This window comes from Colius striatus, chromosome 3, assembly GCF_028858725.1.
Source record: "Colius striatus isolate bColStr4 chromosome 3, bColStr4.1.hap1, whole genome shotgun sequence".
Classification (NCBI taxonomy): domain Eukaryota; kingdom Metazoa; phylum Chordata; class Aves; order Coliiformes; family Coliidae; genus Colius; species Colius striatus.
The window spans coordinates 19,719,440-19,733,262 of record NC_084761.1 but is presented as its reverse complement, the minus strand read 5'-3'; the positions used below and the strand labels follow the sequence as shown (position 1 = coordinate 19,733,262).

At 46.7% G+C, this 13,823-nt stretch overlaps 2 protein-coding genes across 6 annotated transcripts in view; one reads left to right on the top strand and one right to left on the bottom strand.

The window, feature by feature from the left end:
- The window catches only part of USO1 (USO1 vesicle transport factor), a 34,028-nt gene extending 24,356 nt beyond the window's left edge, over nt 1-9,672 (bottom strand). For 2 of the 4 annotated variants that reach the window (XM_061992422.1, XM_061992424.1), the window contains exons 1-4: nt 9,502-9,672; nt 8,810-8,896; nt 8,644-8,708; nt 2,587-2,666 (exon numbers count right to left, since the gene is read on the bottom strand). In XM_061992422.1, the coding sequence (XP_061848406.1) occupies nt 2,587-2,666; nt 8,644-8,708; nt 8,810-8,896; nt 9,502-9,567 (298 nt within the window). In that variant the 5' untranslated portion in view covers nt 9,568-9,672. The remainder of the gene's footprint in view (nt 1-2,586; nt 2,667-8,643; nt 8,709-8,809; nt 8,897-9,501) is intronic. The other 2 variants (XM_061992421.1, XM_061992423.1) reach the window with 1 other exon arrangement.
- Nucleotides 9,673-11,837: 2,165 nt separating this feature from the next.
- The window catches only part of G3BP2 (G3BP stress granule assembly factor 2), a 30,967-nt gene continuing 28,981 nt past the window's right edge, over nt 11,838-13,823 (top strand). For both annotated transcript variants that reach the window (XM_061993325.1, XM_061993324.1), the window contains exon 1: nt 11,838-12,043. The gene's annotated coding sequence lies outside the window, so the exon portion shown is untranslated. The remainder of the gene's footprint in view (nt 12,044-13,823) is intronic.

Sequence of the window (13,823 nt, the reverse complement as noted above, 5' to 3'; positions counted from 1 at the left end):
CAGGTAAGCCAACTCCACAGAAGTTCAGTTGCTGAACTTGCTAGTGTAGGATAAGAGGCAACTCAGCTGAGAATGAACCACAGATGACATGCTGTGCTGCAGCTGGCTGCAAACCAAGGCCCATGAACCTAAAGTTTTTTTTTCTTTTAAATAGGTGGTTAAGTAAAAAATATTTCATCTTTTAATTTATTATGAGCTGTGACTGAACATTGTCTTTTACTCAAACTCAGCCACAAACAGCAAGTATTTGAACTATGGATGCTTTCTAATCCCAACTCTTGTCCTTGCACACATTCCAGGTGCTAAGGCAACAGCCTCTTACAAGTTTGCGACAACCATTTATTCCAAAAGCCACAAAAGGGCCAAATTAAAGTGGTCCTTTTTTTTCCCCTCGCAACTCTTGTTTTTTTCCTACCAGTGTGTCTTCTACCAAATTAAAAAAAAAAGAAAAAAAAAAAAAAAAAGAGAAGAGTCAGACCAAAAGAAACAGTGAAACTAAGTCAAAGTGCATCTTTTGTGGATACAGCACAGATCTTGCAATCAGACTCTTCAAATTGGCACATTCACGGGGCTCAAATAAAGAGATTAAGACTAGCTCTTAGTTATTCACTAACAAGCAGCACTGCAAACAAGAATTCGATCTTAAACAGATAAAGTGCATTTTGATAAACCAGTTTAAAAACAGAGAACATGCAGAGTGTTAGTGGTAACTCATGGTAGAAGGGAACACTGTATTTTAACATGCATCACTTAAAAGTGACACTGTGAAGAATGCTTATGTGCAGTGCATGCAGTTGTGTTAAACTTCAGGGCTTCTTGAGAAAAGAAATTCTTGACAAACTTTTGCCCATTACAATCCCACCAGTTCTGAAGCTGCACACTTTCATTACACCCTAAACAGGATTTTATCATTATTACAGTCTCCAGAGATCTGCTGACATTCAACATGACTAAATCACATAAAAAATAAAACTGGGAAGATACTCCAGCTCCAAAGACAAACTACAGAGCAGAATGCAAAAAGCTTTCACTAAGCTCCAATTCAAGTCTTCACAGTGTCCTTTTTAAATGGCAGCAAGTGTTATGGGTGTGAATGTAGCAACTAGACCTAAAACAAAGTGGCATATTTATATAAGTAAAGGTTCTTTTACCTTCAGAATCATCTGTCAATGCAGATAAAAGAAAAAGAAACAAGAGAAAGGTTTACAAGTTGAATAGCTTTCCAAATAGCACAACCAGTAGCAGCGTAAGCTCAGATTTCCAAAGCAGCCATCCTAGCTTCCTACAGCAGCAATTACTCCCTCAGACAATTCTTCTGGAAGTGGTCAAACTAAACAACCCCATACTCTAAAAACACTGGTGATCACACATACATAACTTAAGTTTGTCAATTCTTTACTCTTCTTAAAAGACTACTAGTAACATTATTGTCAAGGTCACTACCAGGTTATACGGATTCACCAGCATTGTAAAACTCCGACCTTGTTAAAAACCTTTTTCATCAAGATCAGGCAACTGGATGACCAAGGCGATAAAAGGTAAGTAGGCAAAGCAATAATTTCAGAGATGGTTAAGGATACATCACAGAAGGATTTCAGCTTTCAAGTAGAAGCATTGTGAAAGGACATACTGCACAACATAATGCCAAGATACTGGCAGAATTTTTTTCGTATTAAAGAACCTTCACCTATTTTCCATGAGGTTACTTGTCACTTAAGGAGCCTTTGAAGAAGTATCCTGGGGTAAACTGCACAGACAAGAGACTTCAACTCAATTTCACTTCATACTTTCCTCATTCACAGGAGCATTTGCACTCCGCTACATGTAATGGAAACTGGAAAATACAAGCACTGTCTAGGTCTGGAAAGATTCCTGAAGTCCAAGAACATTCTTCTTGCCCAGGCAAGCTTAACTTGGGTTATTGTTATTACTTTATTCAGCATACTGATGTTTCTATGAAATATGGGCTTAAATGTAAGAGCTGCAACCATTTCATTGGCCTTTGAGACTGGTTTTGATGGCCTACCAAGAAAGGCCTTCAAAAATAAAATAAAGGCAGCAGGGTCACGGAGTTTCACAGCCTTGCTGTATAGTGTCTACTTCTGTACCTATCTATCTTAGGAAGGACAGGCAAACTTTGTTTCAAAGCAGCCATAGCAGAACTGGACAAGAAGGCTGTCACACTTGGATACAGACACCTTCATAGGTAGCCAAGATTTTATCTCTCCGTGTCCTTGATAAATCATCAGATTCTAATGTTCCATTTGACAACAACAGACAGAATTGTTCTTTCTCAATAGTAAAAACTTGATTATTTCATTGCAAACTAGAAAAAATCCCAATGAATTAACCCATTCCAACCTGGCTGCTGTTCACAGAACATAGTTTTCACAATTAGTAAGTATGAGGTTCAGCATTTACTTTAAAGCAAGCTATGTACAACAAGATTTTTAGTGTTAACAGCTAAACAATAACAAAGCAAGTCTCAGCATTAGTAAATCACAGAGTACTACAGTTGTATTTTGAGCAAAACCACCAAGGAAAGCACCCCCACTGTTAATAAAACTATTACTACCATGTGCTTACCTTGCTCCTCCTCTTCTAGGTCATTCGATATTACATTGTAGAGAGTGTCCAAGGCATAGCCAATTATTTCAGAATCTGAACTGCAAACGAAAGAACCACTTTTCTTTAATGACTTATTTCCAACTACTCTTACAACATTGGGGTTTTTTTCTGTACAGGTAGGTCCCTTTGCAGTTTTAGATCAAGTGAGAAGGCTTGATGTTGACAGGTGTTTTGTAATACCATGTAACCACGATCTGTCCTGTCCCTGAATGGAGTCAAACTCCTTTTCCCAGTTCCACTCCCTCAGGTGGCCACATCCTGAAAGTCTGGTGACACAAGGTGGCCACAGCACGCTTCACTGTAAGCTTGTCTTCCATTTCACAAGTCACTCCTTCCAACCTCAAGTATAGCAGGAGAAATCCCTGGGATGAATTTGGACTCCTTCTGAGAAAGTCACCAAAGCAAACTTCAGGCAAGCTTCAGCACAGTCCCAGGAAAGGCCCTCCTCTCTACCCCATCAGCGAGAACCATGGGCTGAAAGCTTGTGCTCCACAGGCAACAGCTGTTCTTCCAAAGAGGCCAACCTCCGTGACACCAACTCAGACTACACCCAGTTATTACAGGGTTTTGAACTCCAGGCATCCCCAGGAAGCTGGGGAAGGTTGGCTGGGCAGCTAACCTAATCCCAAAGCATGAGTCCACCTGCTTACACCAAGACTACTCTTAATAAGCCCTGTTTACAAGAGACCCATTTCTCCTGTGTTACAGAGCCTAAATAATCTGTACATGCCATGCTACAACAAAGACCCAGTGCAAGAGTTTTGAGGGGAGCATGTAACCATTTTTGCTGCTTGCTTTATTGCTCATAAACCAGAAAAGTACAAAAGCACAGCTGGTCAAAAAACAAAGGAAAAGAAAACATAACATGCAGAAGGACACACTCCACAGCTGTTTTTATGTCTTGCCCAAGCATCAGAAGAGCACACTGACAAAACAAGACCTCTCATTCCAACTTTTCAGTGTTTGCTTTCACTGATCTCTAAGGCATACAAAGCAAGGCCTCCACACCAAAGATTAATTTGCATTTTAAGAAGCTGCTAGGCTGGTTCAGAGCAGAGGCCTAAAAAACAACCTAACCAGCAATCTTAAAAGCCAAGCCTTAATTGAGGCCAGCTATCTCTGACAGACCTACAGAACTTGTTGGAAGCAAGAAATTTAGAGATGCCTCAAGGTGATCCACTGGCTTTAAGAAGACAGAATGAAGCAATCTATATCCTTGTATCACTACAGTAAATAGGTTTCAGTAAACTGTCAAAGTGACATCTCATCTCCCTTTCTACGACTCTCACACTAAAATAATCGCTAAATCAGGTGTCAGTGTAGTTTGTTCCTCCATGTTGAGTTTTTAAGTGAATCCTGGTCTTGCTGACATCCTCCCAGGATACATACATTTTTCCTCAGCATGTCACTCATAAAACCTTCTCTTAAGCTGTAATGGAAACAGAAGCAGGGAAAAATTATCTCCTCCACTGCAAAACAGTTAGTCAAAGCAAGTAAAGGAAGCTTTCGGTCTCATCCAGCAGACATGTTCAGATTTCCAGCCTGCTTGTATTTTCCCATGATCTTTAGTTCTTTAGCCCAACACTACAAAGCCTACGGTTTCTTTTTCATGTAACTGAAACAATCCACATCTGAAAAACACACAGAAATTACTTCCTGGAGATTAAAAAAAAAAAACAAAACCACAAGATGCAGCCTTGCTTTTCCTTTCCCTTGTTAAGGAAAACACAGCAGCTACCAAAGAATATGCAAATTTTGTGTAGATATGGTAAATGCAGGCCTCCTTTCTCTTCTCTATAGAGGATCGTATCACAAAACAAGCAGAGCAGCATCTATTTTTGCTGTTCACTGCCTTGCTACCATCTGCTGTTCACCACATACATTTTATTGATTATTCTGTTCAGACTGAAGCTGTGCAGCTTTTTCTGTGTAGTGAAAAAAATCAGTCAAGAAACAGACTTCCATTCTCTCATGCATCTGTAAGAGATGCAGCCTTTTTACAATGCAACACTCCAGTATAAGGCACCTCAGGCATCTTTCCTCTGCCAGCTGTGTTGTTATGTAGCACACAACCCAAGATATCAGCGCTCCATGAGTTCACAAACCATGGCAGAGAAGAATTGTAGGGAAGTGAAGGCATTCAGGTATTGTCCTGCCCAGCTAGGGTGCCTAAAAAATGCTTTTACCTATTATGCTAAAACTACAGTCTTTTACTGTCAGAATAGAGACAAGTATCATCTTTACTGTTAAGAAAAGCATGGAAAAACAGAGTGTTTCTGTCATGTCATGAATAACAGCATGCCTGGAGAGGAGGGCATTTTTTTACCTCTAAAAACACCAGTCACAGAAAAGCTATCAAAAGGGAAATGACATTTATATTGCCTCTTAAAGAGGTTTTAATGAGATGCATATTACAGTTTGAAAATTTGGAACTACTGGCACATAAATAACCGAGGTTTGTGCCTTCAGAAAAAAAAAGGGAACTCTTTCTCTTACATTCATATTGGACTTCAAACTACTAAGAGTTGTCATGCTGAAATTTAAAAACTTTGTTATATGAGTAGAACTAAAATAGTTGAAGATTAAGCTGGTGCCTTCTCCCACACCAACACTTAAATGGTACTTGCTTGTTTTACGGTCAATGCCAAATTTGTCTGCAAAGTAATCTCTGGTGGGATGTGGCAACATCTAGAGAGAAAGTCATGAGAAGTCCCCTAGGAGATCACAGTTCTTGGCTCACATTGTAATATAAACATATGGCATAAGAAACCTGGTGTGTATAAGTGTCTGAAACCTTTAAAGGCTGACTCGGGAGTGTTATCAGGCTCCAGGATGGCCGAAAAGCTAGTGGAAGAAGTGAGTTTTCAGCTCTCAGGCAGGACACAGAGCTTAAGGCAATCTGCAAGTACACTGTATAACAAGTGGAATGACATGCTCACTTCAGAGACAGAAGTGGTGCATTCCAGGATAAAGGCTGTAAACAAATTGGAGCAAGAGGCTGGGATCTGAGGACAGAAATGAGAACAGGATAGCAGAAGCGCTCAGAACTTCAGCACTGTCATGTAAACCCCGTATTTTCGCTACTGAAGTTAGGAGAGAAAGATATCAATGTCTCTGGTAGGGAGATGGGAAGGTAGGAAGGCAAGAACTACTACTGCAAAGCTGATAGCCTATTTGTGCTTATCACTTCACATTCCAAAAGGAACAATTGATTTACCAAAATCAGATGATATACCAGAGATTAAAAACAGCTACTTTTTTACTCAAAGGCTACATGAATAATAGTTAACATAACTCTCAGAAAAAAACAAGAGCTATCCTACTTGGCTGAGAAGGTCTTAAAACCAAATGACTCTTCAATTAGATACTGATATCAAAATGAGCTTATTTGCATTAGGAAATAATCATCTTCTACCAGCAACTTAAGTTGCTTCAGTTTTTCATACTGCTACTACATATTCCAGCAAGACAAATGCTGCTGAAGATCAAACAGTTGTGCATCTTAAAGTATTCCATCAATTTCTGGTATATACATAATAGGACAGCGTGTTTGCACTTGTCACTATTCACATGCTACAAGGCTCTGTACACCAGCTATCCATTGCGCACACACACACACACACTCAGGCTCTGCAAATTGAGAGACCCATGCCTGCTGCTGGCTCCTACCCTGTAATTCTTTCCACCCAAACACCCCATCCTGGTAAAAAAAGTCGGAGAGTAGATTAAGCCTCTCCTGACTCAGACCAAAGCAGCTCTGGATTACGTTCACATTCTGGTGCACACAAAACACAGCAACTACAGGTGTATGTCCAAGACAACAGGAAGATAAGCATGCAACATCTCCAGTCAGTGAGATAACAACCATCAGCAGCTTCATGGTCAAAATGGTTCACCTCAGGAGCTCAGTCACCAATCCTCGGGACAACTTAGCTATCACTGAAAAAGCATATTTCCCTAAGGCTCAGCTACAAAGGAAAACAAAGTCACTACTTTGACTGCAGTATTCTGTGTTCCTGGTCCTTTCACATTTCTAGTCAAATCAGACTTTTTATAATCTGTACACAGTCAGTGTACAGGACCAGGACATGCAAGTCACATGAATACAATGGCAAGTGAGAAGACAACTTGAGTCAATCACTAACTTCTGCTTTCTCTAAAGGTGCCCTGCTGCTTGTTAAAAAATCTCCTTAAGCAGCTGCAGTGCAAAAAAAAAAAAAAAAGAGGAAAGAAGGAGGAAACAAGCATTTTCCACTTGTGCAGAAAGAAGTTTCAGGGCTCCTGGAAGCACTGGAAAGGGGCAGAGACCACACCTACAGGCATACACTGCAACAGCGATGGCAGCACAACAGCACTGTCCTCTGTCACACCACCATCCTCTCAGTTCAGCATGCCAGTCACACCAGCAATCAGGGACAGCTCAGCCTATAAATCACTGTCAATTGGTTACTCAGGATGAGCTGGCTTGCATTTGTATTCCTACAATTAAAAGCATCCCAAAAGCTTCACCTCTACCATCACTGAGAGCAAAAAGTGCACTCACACCACCTCTAACACATACCCGAACTTATCAGACACCGGGACTACAATGAGAACTCTCTCAAATGATCCACAGCATGTAGGCCAGCCCATGGGCTGATCCACCAGGAAACATGCAACAGGGAATCTGCCTAGTAACATTCTGAGGGAGATAGCATTTTTTCAGCTGAAAGCCCAAAAACCTCAGAGATGTATTTAGTCTCTCTTGACCTGCAGCCAAATCACACAAAACAACTACACAGAGACTCTGCACACACAAATTCCAAAGGAACAACTGGATCCCAAAAAGCACAGCCTTCCCCAAAGGGTTTGGGTTAGCACCTCAAAGAAAAGGAAATCAGGAGAGCCCTATCTCCCTTCTCAAAGTTCAAATCTAGCCTCAAGAGCAGATAAGAGGATGAAAGCAGGCTCCTTGACCTAATTTTTGAAAGGCTTCCCCTCCACATTAGTGACAGTTACTCCCATAATCTTCCCTTCAACTACTTGCATCATAGAAGTTGCACAGAGGCCACACATCCATTTTTAACTACCCAGTCAAGAGAATGATAATAATGTCTCCTCCCAAAAACTGCTGCTTTCCTAGTCCTCCTTTGTCTTGACATTAGAAGAAGCTTCCCATGTACACACACACAAGTAGTTTGTCCATGCCCTTATGACAGGGAGATTTTTTGTATGTTTATCAGCTATGTTCAAATCCAGACTTAGTGACCACCACAATACACTTGCCTACGTAAGCACAAGGACAGTGAAGGATTTGAAGGCTAAATCAGAACACTGCAAACAAGCTGCAAGTGACAACACTTGAGTAGTATCGGGTACAGCAATGTGATCAAGTGCAGAAAGGGATGGATAGCAAAGATAATTCAATGCTGCATTGTACAAATATTCCACTCCAGTCCATATGAAGTATTTAGACTAGTGTTATCTGCATTAACAGTAGCCACAGAGTTCAGCTTTTCTATTTACTTGAGCCCTCTAGTGAAAATGCTTGCATTATTCCCCGTGACATAATTATTCTACCAGTTCATTTGATGACACATTTGAGAAAACACACATTTGCTGACTTGATTAATTTCCTTTTAATTCTGTCTAGCTCACTTTTTTCCTAATAACAGGTTGACTGGGGTTATTTAAAATATTGGATTTAATTACCATTGCCATTTTGGATTTACCTTTCCACAGGAGCAGAACCTGACCATTGAGAATTAGGATGCACTTTGGTACCACCTTTACTCTACCTAGAACTACATCTTTCTGTCCCTCATCCAAATTCCTGGAATTCTGTTCTTTTCACCTCTGAATATGCTTTGATCAAGTCTGTCATCATTCAAGGCCACGGTGACAGAAGAGCTGTCAGAAAACGAGCTCCCATCCTAGCTTTACTGGTACTGGGAAGAAAGTCTGTATTTGTTGATTTCAGCAGCAGAGAAGGGGCAGGTTATCAGCTGGAAGTGGCTGACAGAGATCAGCACTTACCGGTCTGTCTGAAGGACGTGGATGAGATGTTCCATAGCCTGTATGCCCACCTCCAATCGGTATTTCTATTGGGGACAAAAAAAGAATAGTTAATGGTCTAGCTCAAAGTCCGAGATCACAAAATTATTTAAAATCCACATGGCTCTTCAGGAAGCTGGGTACTTACTTTGGATAATGATTTAAGAGCACGTACAGCATCCCTCCGGTCATCCAGCAAAGTGGAAGAAGCTACTCGGTCACACAGCTTCTGAATCTGGAGTTGTACAGGGCATGTGTGATAAAAGACAATGTGCCATGATAACATTAACAGGCTCCAAAATGCTCCACAAAATACAGGCTGGTTTCAGGTGCAACACGGGAGAGTTGTGAATCGCTCGCACTTTACTGTCATTCCTCTCAGCAGCCCAAGGCGCGGAGTCCCGGGAACCCCTGAGCAACACCCCCCTGGCCCGAGCACCCAGCCGCGCTGGGGAGGGCCGCGGGATGCCACCGAGGGCTCCTCACACCTGCCCTGGCCCAGAGCCGGGCCGCGACACGCAGAAGGGGCAGGAGAGCTGCTGTCTGCCCCCGCGCGGGCACTGGCGGGCAGCGGGGCCGCCCGACCCTCTCCCGGACACGCGGGACAAGCTGTCATCGCCCGGCGCGGGGGGAAACGGCACGGCTTCCCCACGCCGCCTCTCGCGAGCCGCCGGCCGGCACCCTGGGCGCAGTCCGGAGCGGCCCCCCCGTTCGCTGCGCCCCAGCCGCGCTCCGTCCCGGCCTGCCGACAACAAGCCGCCGGCGGGGGCAGCGTCCCGGGCGGCGCCCCGCTCCCCGCCGCCGGCTAGGCCCCGCCGAGCAGCCGCCCGCCCCGCTCACCGTCTCGGCGCCGGAGGGCTGCGGGCCGGCGCTGGGGCCGCCCATGACGCCCCGCAAGAAGTTCATGGCGGCTCGGCGCGGGCAGCGGAGCTCGCCCCGCGCCTCGGGACCCCGCCACCGCTCCCACACCCGCCACCCCCACGACGGAAGCGGCCGCCGCGCCTGCGCCACGACGTGGCGCCGACGTGGCCGCATCGGGCGGGAGTCCCGCCCCTCCGCGCGTGGGCAGGGCCGGCGGGGCGCGGCCGCTGCTACCGGCGCAGCCTGCGTTCGAACCGGGGCGCGGGCATCTGCGTCCCGCTACCGCCGCACACCCCCATCGCCTCGCTCTGCCCGCCAGCCCACTGCTGCCTTTCGTCCCACTGCGACTTCATGTTGCCCGCAGCCGTCCTTCCCATCGTTATCAGCCTCATGGCGCTTCTAAAATACGATAGGACGCACAATGGGGATTCAACCTTGCCCCGCGCCAAGTCCGACTGAGAAAGCTGGCTGCCACCGTTGTAGGCTACCCTCACATCCGCCTGCATTTTCACTAGGATAAAAAGTGAAGCAAGAAACAGCTCTGACTACCCTATCAGCGAGCAGATTTTGTTTCCTATTCGCTCAGAATTAACAACAGATCCGGGGCCTGGGGCATTAACCTGCCTGAAATTTCAACCCCGCACGCCACAGTAACCTGGCTCCCCTGGCATCATAGGGCTCAAGGTGTCCAGCACAACCTCACAACTCCGAGACTCGGAAAACAGAAACTGTAGTTGCTTACAACGGAAAAGTAAAACCCAAAAAAAACAAAAAAAGTGATGCCAACTCCCAAACAGAAGGGGAGAATTACTCTCTTGGAACAGAACCAACTCCGTAAAAAGCAGCTTATACTGAATTATCATTAGTATGTAGCTAACTGCATTAAAGTAGTTAAATTTCTTTTAGGCTCCAACTTTCCCCTCACAGGATGCCCCTGCAGCCCATTCTGTATTCCTGCCATGGAACACTAGCCAAGAGGCAGCAGTCCCAACACCACAGGTGCTTCATTTGCCCCCCAGCCCAATGGTTCCCCTCTGATGGTTACCAAGAGGATATTTGTTCGGTACAATTTCCAGTTTCCTGCAGATCCAATCACTGCAAGTTTTATAGCAACAATAGCATCTAAAGTCCTTAAAAAAAATAGGTCTCTGTCTCTGTCAAGCAGTTTTGTTTCTAACTGCATTCCTTGTAACATCAAAACCAAAGCCCTGTGCACCCCTAGTCCTTGAGAAGCTACCAAGGCTTTTGGATGCAGCAAACCCCTCGACCTAATAAAACAATGATGCAGAGCAATTGCATCATGTTTTGGCAACACTGAACACCCTGCCCCCAGTTCCTCTCCCACCTGCTCTGTATCTCCCTCTTGGAAGAAAATATCTCAGTGCAACCATCTCTTCCCTTGCATCGTTGGCCCAGTAGCACAGAGACTGGTTTTTTTCTTTATGACAAAAATCTTGTCTGAAGTTCAAGGGCTTTGTACACTCTAAGGGCTAGGAAGGATACCCCCTTCCCCTGGGATGCGTCTGGGTATTCACTCACCTTCCTAGGCCAGGCAGACATCTCAGCATGCATCAGAAACGCTCCAGTTGGGCATAAGGAGTGGAAACAACTGCCAAAGAAAAAACAACCGAAACTAGGTTCTCCTATAAACATATAGAATTCTTTATTATTTTTTTCAATCCTTACATAAATAGGCCCAGGAAAAGGCCGAGATTAACTTCTGAGAAAGCCGTTTGGTGGCCACAGCTCTACCAGTTTTTGCAAGTCAGTGGGACACAGCAGGGTCTTGTGAAAGCACCACGCTCCCAAGGTCCGGATTCCGTCATACTGAGAAGCAGTTACTGGATATTTGACCCACACTCGGTGATTATTTCAGCCCTCAGCACAAGTCTAAAGCTTTCCCCGTTTCAGCGAGGAGCTCTGAACTTCCCATTGAGTTACGAACGGTGAGAAGCTCTGCAGGGAGACAGGCAACGCTGACCACCCCCCTTACTTCTTAGGTTGCTGAAGACTCCGTCAGAAAGAAAACGCTGGTCTCGTTCAGACGCAGCCGAGCTAAAGAGAAGTGAAGGGGAAAGTCTCCCCGGTGAACGCAACCTCTAGACGCCCTGCCCGCCATAGCACCCGCCAGCCACGCAGCCCGCGCCGGGAAGCGGGCGCTCCAATGACGTCACCGCGCCGGGGATTGGCGGACAGCGCCCCCGGGACCCGCCCCCCGGCCGAGCGCTCACCCTGGGGGCGGGGCAGGCGCGCGCCCGCCCGCCCGGTCCCGCTTGTCCCGCCCCGTTCCTCGCGCCCTCCCTCGGCGCAGGCGCGCACGCACGCACGCACAGGCACGCGCTCACGGGAGCTCCGGCCGCCCCTCCCCCGCACGGCCGTGACATCGCCGCCGCCGCGCCCCGCTCGCCCCGTCCTGCCCCCGCTGCGGGACGCGCCGAGGGACACGCTCGCCTCACCCGACACCAAGCAGGTCCTGGGGGGGGACGTGCCTCGGCCCCGTGCACCGAGACTTTGTCCCTAGGTGAGGGATGGGGGATCCGGGGGTAGGCCCCGCCGTGCGGGGGGCCAGTTTAACGGTCGCGGCGCGCGCCAGGCGGCAGCGCCCCACGCCCGGCCTTGCCCTTGGCCGCCCGCCCCGCCTGGCGCGGCCGGGCCCGGCTGCTGGCTCCCGGCCTGGCTCCTCGCCCGGGGCGGCGCGGGGGCGGCGGGGCCGGGCTGGGGCGCGGATGGGGGGTGGGGGGGCTTTTGTTCGCCGTCACCTTGGCGTCGTGTCGCCCGCCGGCGATCCCTCTTCCGCCTCGCCCTGGGCGGTGGGGAGAGCCTGGGGAAGGTGTCCCCTTACCCCACTGCTCCCGGCGTAACGCCTCGAGCCCTGCGTTACTGGATGTTCGCTGCGGCGATCGGCCCTGCGTTCGCCTCTCCCCGATTTACCTCCTGCATTGCCTTCCAGGGGCCTCTAGAGGTATCTGAGCTTGGGCATGTGCGGGATGCCACTGGCTCAGCACCGCTTGTTCTGCAGGAGCAGCCCGAGCTGCCTGTCCTCGGCCCAGCGAGCCCTCCTTTTTCCTCTCACGAACTGGTACTCTGGGGGCATCGCTGGCTGCAAGATCTCTCCTTGCTCTGCGGACCTCGCCCTCCACTTCCTCTTTCCCCAGTCACAACTTGAGCTTGAGCTATTATGTTTTCACACATAATATGGCTGAAGTTGTTCAGAGTACCTTTTATTCTGCAGATCTGGCTGCCCTGAGTAGATCATCTCTGAGCTTCTCTCGTTTGTCTTCTGAGCTGGGCTTGGTATGTTCTCAGGCTTTTACTCCCCTTAACCTCGGAGGGCTACAGTAGAGGTCATTGCAGTTCCAATGTGGGTGCACAGGAACATCCTCACAACAAAGGTTTTAAATTCCTGGGCTAGTTGTGTGACCCTCCATCTTGAACTTGGTGTCAAGCAGCCCTACATGAGAGAGCTAACGCAGCAAAGAAAGAGGCTGTATAAGATCATTGTTTGCTTTCGTGCAGGAAGACTTGGTCGGTCATGAAGGTTTTGTTGCTGTGGCCTTCCCTTATGGTTTGGCAGTTCGCAAGTCATCTGTATCTTCTAGGCATTTCAGATTCAATGTAGAAGTGTTCTACTTTCCTGCAGAAAGAAATGTAAAGATACTCAAGGTATTTTCAAACTGTTGAGAAGCAGAGTAAGATATTTTTTTCCTTGCAGTTCTTGTGCAGGTGCTGTTTATACTCAACCCTTGTGTTTAAAACCAGCACGGTATTCTTTGTCCTCCAGTGAGATGGAGGAGTATAAGGGAAGATATATCCTCTCTTAGTAAGGATTTATATATATACACACACATATATAGATCTGCTGTCTCTAATATACCCCAGTTTGGTGGGGTTTTTTTCTCTTGTTTTGTTTAGAGAATAGTAGCAGAATGAAGATCAGTGACCAGCTTACAAGAACTGATTACTCCACAGTGTAGACTGTGCTGTCCTACTCCATGATGCGGAGCAGACTCTACTTCAAATAGTATGGAGCAAACACCACTGTGTGTGCCCGCGTTCCTGAAGGTAGTAGAGCTGTACAATCATAGCACTGCAGGTGGGCATAGGGTTTGCCAACTGGCTGAGAAGGTGGTGTTGCTGACAAAAATATATAGCTTTACCTTGTGGACTTAATTTGTTGTTGACAAGGCATGTCCTTTTCATTGTGATTGTAAGTATGCCTACACAGACATCCCTTCCCTAAGAAGGCATTTCCATTCTTAAGGAGTCGTTCACATTGTGGGCTCTGGTAGCTTGGGTGCAAG